Source organism: Seriola lalandi, unplaced genomic scaffold (assembly GCF_002814215.2).
Source record: "Seriola lalandi dorsalis isolate HSWRI2012SDOR001 ecotype SW California unplaced genomic scaffold, Sedor1 jcf7180002054146, whole genome shotgun sequence".
NCBI classification, from domain to species: domain Eukaryota; kingdom Metazoa; phylum Chordata; class Actinopteri; order Carangiformes; family Carangidae; genus Seriola; species Seriola lalandi.
In genome coordinates this window covers 5,567-14,001 of record NW_019524699.1, presented here as the reverse complement: position 1 = coordinate 14,001, position 8,435 = coordinate 5,567, and the positions used below count along the sequence as shown (strand labels likewise).

The 8,435-nt window shown below is 37.8% G+C and overlaps 1 protein-coding gene across 1 annotated transcript in view; it reads left to right on the top strand.

Annotated features, from left to right (window-relative positions):
- LOC111653115 (ras-related protein Rab-14-like) overlaps window positions 1-7,721 on the top strand; it is a 12,943-nt gene extending 5,222 nt beyond the window's left edge. Inside the window, exons 5-8 of the mRNA XM_023403581.2 lie at window positions 517-583; window positions 766-853; window positions 947-977; window positions 1,131-7,721. Coding sequence (XP_023259349.1) covers window positions 517-583; window positions 766-853; window positions 947-977; window positions 1,131-1,308 — 364 coding nt within the window. The 3' untranslated portion in view covers window positions 1,309-7,721. The remainder of the gene's footprint in view (window positions 1-516; window positions 584-765; window positions 854-946; window positions 978-1,130) is intronic.
- Window positions 7,722-8,435: the final 714 nt, after the last annotated feature.

The window sequence follows — 8,435 nt, the reverse complement described above, 5'->3', positions numbered from 1 at the left end:
TATACAGTACATTTTTGAGTTTGTAAAGAAAGATGTCAACACTGCTATTTTTTTGAACATTATATTTCTTGACTTTCTGTAAAATATTATCAAATTCAATGACTTTTTCCAATTTTCTTGCTTTGAAATAGAATGTGCAGTGTCCCCAATGCATTTGTGTTCATTAAAATACAATTTATTTGAAGAATTTTGAGGTTTACTCACCTTTGTAAACACACTGCTATTATTATGAACATAACTGTATGTGCTAACCATTGATTCACCATATCAACTGCATACTGCTGCTGTTTATGTGGCCACAGCAGAGTCTATCAGTGGGTCCACTCTGGTCCAGCTATTTGATAAACTGGGACAAAACTTGGTTCAGGTGTTCATGTTCCCCTCAGGCTGAATGGTGTTGACGTAGTTGATCTTCTGAGTTTTAATCCAGCTCCGTCATCAGGTCTAAGCTTGTGCTGCTTGTATGGCTGGAGACTCTGTGTTGAAGAATAACTCATCATTTTTCTTTGTGTTCAGGAGAAGTACTTATAATCACCTAAGCAGCTGGTTGACAGATGCCAGGAACCTGACCAACCCAAACACAGTGAGTAAAGACGCACCAAGAACTGAAGCAATTTTGACTATCTGTAGGTTTTAATTTTTGCTTGGACAGGACACAAAAAGAGGCTTCTGCACCAGACTGTATTTGTTTCTTGTCCACAAAGAGGCAAATATTACATTAGCAGTTTGATGCACTTTAGTTGTGTAATAAATGACATCTTTCAGGTGATCATTCTGATTGGTAACAAGGCCGACCTGGAGGCTCAGAGAGACGTGACGTACGAGGAGGCCAAACAGTTTGCTGAAGAGAACGGTGAGGAGCAGAGACATGTTGAAATGTACAGTTTATTAACAGGACATCAGACTGACTGCCTGGTTCTGATCTCTGCTTCCTGTTGTTAATCAGGTTTGCTGTTTCTAGAGGCCAGTGCTAAGACGTAAGTACACGCACACACACACACATCTAGAATGGTGTCTTAGTAAAAATATAACCATATAAACTATTTAACTAAATTTGCTTTAAAAGCTTAAAGTCCTTAATGTACAAGAACTGAACTGTATGTTTGTATCTTGATCCTTGTCTTCCTCAGAGGGGAGAATGTGGAGGAGGCCTTCCTGGAGGCAGCAAAGAGGATCTACCAGAACATCCAAGACGGCAGTCTGGACCTGAACGCTGCCGAGTCAGGAGTCCAACACAAACCGTCAGCGCCACAGGGAGGCCGCCTCAACGCCGACAGCCAGCCGGCTAAAGAGGGCTGCAGCTGCTAACCTCAGACAGAAACTACAGACCCATCAAACAGACAAACGGACAGACAGAGACAGATACGTACACAGAGATCCCCTTTCCTCCAGGCACTAACGTCCACCTTCTGTCCAGAGTGCATCCAACAGGATTTAGCTGGATTACATTTAACATAACAGTGGCATAGTCCAACCAGTCCAATTCAGACCACAGTACAGTACCCAATCCAAACATCCTCCACCCAAATCTACAACTATCCAGATTTCAGTGTGCCACATCTGGACCAGCCTTGAATCAGGACCAGTATTGGACAACTCCCAAATCCAGACCATCCTAGACCTAAACTGGATCATTGTCTGCCCAATTTATTTATTTCTTAATCCTTCAGCATAAAACCCGACCACTCTAGATCCGGGGATCCACAATCCAGACTGCCTTCAACCCATATTCAGGCACACCTGAGCCAGACCTGGGCCAGTCTGGACTGCTCTAAGACCAGAATAATACATCTAACATCCCTGCACCAGAAAACCTTTTTTCCTAGACTGGATTATCCTCCGGCCACAGTCTCTGCCGAGTTGGGAGTGCTGTTGGTCCAACTCAAGCAAAGGTTTGTCAAAATTTTGGACTACTTTCATCCAGAATGTGAATCACCTGTCTCAAGAGACAAGTCAAAATACAGATCTCAAATTTGGACCAACTTACAACTCAAATCTGGGTTGCATCAAAATGGGCTGTCTTAATCCATATCTGGACATTACTATGTAGAGATCCAGAGTCCAGCCTTAAGCTGGACTGTCTCATGTCCAGTTTGAGGCTGCTTTCAGAGCCCTAAACCCATAACCAGACAACCCTTTTCCTCAATGCTGGACTACCCTCCAGACCGCTTCTCTTCCAAGTCTGGTCAAGTGAGTCTGATCCAAATTTGGTACTACCCTGGTCCCAAATGGGGAACACTGATAACTCAGGAGACAAAGGTACAAGGCTCAACGTTTAACCAACCTACAGCCCAAGACTGGACTAAAGGGAGTTGCCTTAGTTCTTAATTTGGACATTGCAATGGAGAGATCAGGTTTAAGCAGGGCCAGCCCAGGTCAAATCACGATTGCCATCTTGGCAGGTTTGACCTAAAGGTAGGCGAACCAAGACTGTTCAAATCCCACAATAGGACATCTCTAAGACCATCAACAGACAACCCTTTTTTTCCAAGATTACACTAGCCGCCAGACACAGTCTCTTCCCAGTCTGGAGCCCCATCGGCCCGTAGTCCAGACTTGGTTGTCCCTCAAGTGTGGACTGTTGTTGTCCCAGAGACAAAACACCCAAATCCCAAGAGACACATAAAGGTACAGGACTCAAAGAACCAGACCAGTCTACAGCGTATATCTAATCTACACCTTCACCAAAATGCAGATCACCCTAGTTCCAAAGGGACACCGCCATGGACACATGCAGAGCCCAGGCTCCAGCTGGACTGCTGTTACCCCACACCCAGGCCTACCTTTGAACCAAAGGTGAAAGTAGTCAAAATTTGGAACCCCCTTCATCCCAAATATGAAACACCCATACAGTAGAGAAAAATAAAGATGCAATGCCTGAATTTGGACAATCCTATAGTCTTAATCTGGACTGTTATAGAAAAAGTCGGATTACCCAAGTTCCAACTCTGGACATTCCTATGAACAGATCCAGAGCCTGGATCTCAGTCCAAATCAAGGACCACCTTCGGCCCAAATCTTTAAATATAAAACCTTGAGGTTTAGTTATATTTGATCTGCTTTAGCTCCAGGTCGTCCAAATGCCCAGTTCTGATGTTCGTTCTTTGAGATAAACTTCTGGATTTAAATTCATATCTTTGTCTTATACATGTGTGATACATTTGTTGTTCAATTACAAAAGTCTTTAAAATTAATGCTTCAAAACCATAAAATCTATGACAGATTGACCTGGACATCTGAACTCGCCTCTCGGATTCCTGAAAACATTTCTTCCTCTGCTCACTTGTTCGAGTTTCCAAACACGCTGTCTGATTTAATTATGTAATCAGTTCTATAAGTATTGCCCAGGTTGATAATGTGGATCAGAAGACGCATTTTAAAGGTTGCTGTTGTGGTCAAATGTGTGTCTGCAGGTTTCCAGCTGTGTTTTTACTCTATTGGCTACAGTCCAGTCACCCTCATCAGATTTGTACCACTCAGCCTCAGAAAATACTTATCTGTAATGTCTCCTCTACAGAAGCTTTCTTAAGTTCTTAAGTCATAAATAACCTTGACAATGTACGTGATTTGGCTTGAACTCCAAGACAATGACGGAAAGCCTGCATTACAAACTGGAAGTGGGTCACCAGGCAGGGTGGGTCTACCAAAAGTCGTTATCGGGTGGCTTTACGGAAACTGTAGGATCTTTGGTTTTTGGGCTTGACCCATATTATGTACTAAAAGTCAGGCTATCGCTGCTGCTTCAGGTTTGACCCGTATTTCTTTAATAAGTTCCCCAATTTTATGTACGTGCAATACTAAAAGCCTGATTGTGCTTCAGACAGACATTGCATTTGTCGTCCGACGAGGGCTGAACAATATGCAAAACAAAAAATCATCTTGCAATTATTTTGATGTGCTGCATTTATAATGGTATTTTTACCTTTATCAAACAATTGCACTGGCCATGTCGCAGTCTCGATAATATTTTGTTGTTCAGCCCCACGTCCGACCACGTCTAAATCACTGGAGCACCCCTTTAATCCCAGCTGGAGTTATGGAAAAGATCTGATATATGCTGAGTGTTAACATACACTTTACAAGTCTTCATGGGTCTTGGGACCTGATCTGAATCTGACCTGTGGAAATTTTACTTGAATCCAATGTAGATAAAAAATGAATGGTCAAAAAAGAGAGATAAAATCCAAAGAGCCTGAGGACAATAAGACACTGGACCCAACCCTACTTGGGTCCTGGGTAAGGGCCCCAGCATTAGGAACCTAGTGGACCCTTAAAGACCTAACAAACAGACAAGAACCCTTAATCCACCCAATAACCTCACCATCTCTGCAATTCCACACTTTGCCTTTTTTTAAAAATCTAAAACATTTGAACTAAATAACTTAATTTAAAATAACTGAGAACACTGATCACTCTGTGGAGGGATGCAGCAGCTGATTGATGAGGAAAAACCGGCTTACCTGAACCAGATCGTCAGTATCGGTCCCTCTGTGGATCTCAAGTTCAGGATAGATTTTTATTCTTTTTTTTTTTTTTTTGTTGTATTTTTTAATCAAATATAAATGCAATATATTTTTGATGTCACAGCTCCACCTAGTGGCCGTTTTTAACATCCCTCATGGTTAAGTGTGTGTGTTGAGGGAAGGAAAATGACACAAGTGGAGGCGATGCAGATTCTTTTAATTTATTACTTCCTGGTTTTGTTTATTTTAGTTTTCTGTTTAACATTCGGCCGGGTTACAGTTTACTTGAATGCATCACTATGATTTCTGGTTCATTACGACTAAATTGTTGCTTAAACTGAATATTGGTTAATGCTACAAAAATTAGGAGACAAAGTATTTGTGCATCAGAGTTTGAAAAAAATTGTACAGATGTCTTAAGGAACATTTTGGATATGAAATTATAAGTGAGATCTGGATCCAAATGCCAGAGCCTTGATATCCTGAAGTGCTGTGAAGTTTCCTTCAGTCATCAACGTTTATACGTTGAACTATTTCATGGCGTTTATCGTGTGATCCTGAACCAGTTCTCTCAGACTAACTGGGTCGGTCAGTAAATTTTGTTCCTTAAAAAGCATTCCAGCACTAACAGGGTTACAACAGAAACACAGACAGTCCAGCTCTGCTAAACTTTATTTTACCTTTTTTTATATATATATATATATATATTTTAAAGTTGCACATGTAATTTTATTCATTTGATGCAGTTTCAAAAACAAATAGGTTATTGCAGCTTTGACCTGATGATTCAACTTTATGATGGATTAAAGATCAGATTTACACTAAATGAATTAACTGTCCAGTAGCTCTCCAGCAGGGAAACGCACTGTATACAAATATAAAGTAATATACAGTATACTGCTTTAACACCAGGGCAGATGTTGAGATTTAAAAGAAAAACTAAGTGTGAGAATTGTTTTCTCTTATAAGTGACAAACATCAAACAGACTATCTGATGAGTCAAAGTATTTATTATTATATGATAAACTGAGTTAACAAATCAAAATTTAAAAACAATGAATATCAATAAATTAGCGGATAAATTAAAATTGTTTTGTTTGTTGTCCCAAGTTTTCTCAGTGAACAAATACATTAAATACATTTCTGCCATGTTTTATTTCCATGTTAGAATAATGGGTAATGTTATGTTTGATGTCAATGAAGAAACATGCTCAAAGAAACAACCAAATAAAATGAGCCACTAGAAATTAAATGTAAATTTTTAAATTAATTTTAAAGAAAAGAAAAAAAAACAAACAGGAAAACTTCAGAATGATAAAAATATAAACATATTAATGTGAAATCATGATATTGACAAAAACATTTTTGACTTACCTTTTGTATTTTAATTTTTATCACTTATATTTTCCTAAGTTTTTTTTCCTGTTAGTGGAAATACATTTATCTTTTACAAAAAAAAAAAGGAAAACTTCAAATATTTTGAAATAAAAAGTTAGTTGACTTTAAATTTATTTGTGTTAGAAATGATTGTTCACAGTTTAGAGGAAACAAACAAATAAATTATTTAAATCAGTTTGTGTTTACTATTGATTCAGCAGATAACTCTTCAGTGATGTTTGTCTCCTCTGCGACTGTCTCATGGAAACAGTGATTTTCCTGCCCTGTTCGTTTCGATCTCCCCGTCCGTGGTGCAAAGGTTCAGGATCTGGTCTGGTGATCCCGTGTACATATCCAGTGTTTTCAGTTTTAAACCAGAGTAACCTGCTGTGGGCGGGTCCAGACTTCACCAAGGAGTCCTGGACCACTTCAACACACAATCTGGTTTCTAACTGTGTCCAGATCTGTCTGATGGGGAGAAATCAGTGTGATTTTACTCTTCGCTGTCCTCTGATTGGTGGACAGCTGCCTTCTTTAACTGTGATGCTTGATTTATGAATGAAACCCCTCCCTCACTGTAAAAAAAACAAAACATCTGACTTCCAAGTTTTCAGGCATTTTGTTGCTTTTTCATCATTTAATAACCTGCACGTTGCGTCTGCACTGGGGGCGTTTTTTAATGAAAGAAGGATTCGTTCATTTCCTTGTTTTTGAAATTTAACTCAAAGATTTTAACAAGTGTCCAGGACCAAAGGGTCTCAAAAATCAACAGGAAGTCACTGGATTCATAAAGAAAAACACGTTTTATTATGACGAACGCCTTAAGCTTCCCTCACCAAAGGAAAACGCAAGCATTTCATTTAAAAAATAAAACAAAAAAAACAAGTTAGTTAATACAGAACAGGAGACAGATTTCTGCCTGTTTAAGCAGTGCCAGCAGGAGGCAGTGTTGTCGCAGCGCAGTCACTAATACATCATGAATTCAGTTTAAAGATGTTTTCTCTGATTTTATTCCAGTGTTGCCAAATTCCTAAATGTAATCAGTGACCTGGGAGTAAAATATTATCAAAAAAGAGAAAGTTTATCTTTAAATAAATAAACAGCTACATTTCTTTTTATGAAGATAAAACCTTGGAAGAGAACAAGTTTTCGAATGATTCAGTATAGTGCAGCAGATAACTGGAATAATCTTTCAAATACAAGCACCAAAATTGATATGTTTATCCCTCTGGGGCCATTAATTTGAAAAATCGCATTAACCACTTGAAATTGGCTAACTAGCTAGCGCTAGACTAGTTAGCGAGCTTTTTTGCTGAAATATTTACATTTCATTTTTGTTTTTACAGTGTATTCAATTTTGCCCTCTACATTGTAGACACCTAGATTATTCTTAACTTAACATTAACATTCTCTTAACTTGGCGCAAAAAGTAAGATTTCTTTCCGGAAATAGTGGCCATCTTGACTCTTTGAGTGGCCAATGTACTCTATCAAAAGATTAATACCCAAAAAGGATTTGTGCAAAGATTAGCATTTGTGTCCACATTTGAAAGATTTTTCTGAAATGTGCAGTTATCTGCTACGCTAGTATGTTTAAAGCAAAAACAGTGTTTGAAATGATGATAGTGATCAGTCAGATGGGGGCGCTGTAATCAGGCTGAACAATGATGCGCTCGCTGATGTAAACGTGCTCTTTACATTTTATTGTTATGTTTGTTCTGTACTGTCTGTTGATTTTCTTTCTGCTAAAGTAACATGCTTCTTATGATTCTTTGACTATTTATATTGGTAATCTGTAATGATTTTCTTCCGCTGTACCTGTTCATTGTACGACCATGGGGATTCAGTTATTTGTAAATAAAGTATATATACTGTATCTACACTGATGAGCCTGCATCATATTTGTCCCTGTGCTACTTTTAAATTCATCTGCAACTTCAATCCACATTAATAAATCATTAAATAGGCCATGAATATGTCATAGTATACTAAGACATAAAAAGTAATTGGTTAATAAAGCATAAAAACTGTCATAAAAATGTCATACTATAGTAAGGCATTAAAGATGTCATAAAAACTTCATAATATAGTAAGGCATAAGAATGACATAGTATAGTACGGCATAAAAAGTCATATAAATGTCATAGTACAGTAAGGCATAAAACTTCATGTATAGTAAGGCATAGAAAGTCATGAAAACTACATAATATAGTAAGGCATAAAAAGTCATAAAAACGTTATAGTATAGTAAGGCATAAAAAGTCATAAAAACTTCATAGTATAGTAAGACATAAAAAGTCATAGTATAGTATGACATAAAAAGTCATAAAAACGTCATAGTATAGTAAGGCATAAAAAGTCATAGTACAGTAAGGCATAAAAAGTCATAAAAAGTCATAGTATAGTAAGGCATAGAACTTCATAAAAACGACAGATTATGGTAAGGTGCAAAAAAGTCATAGTATAGTAAGGCATAAAAAGTCATAAAAACTTCATAGTATAGTAAGGCATAAAAACTTCATAATATAGTAAGGCATAAGAATGACATAGTATAGTACGGCATAAAAAGTCATATAAATGTCATAGTACAGTAAGG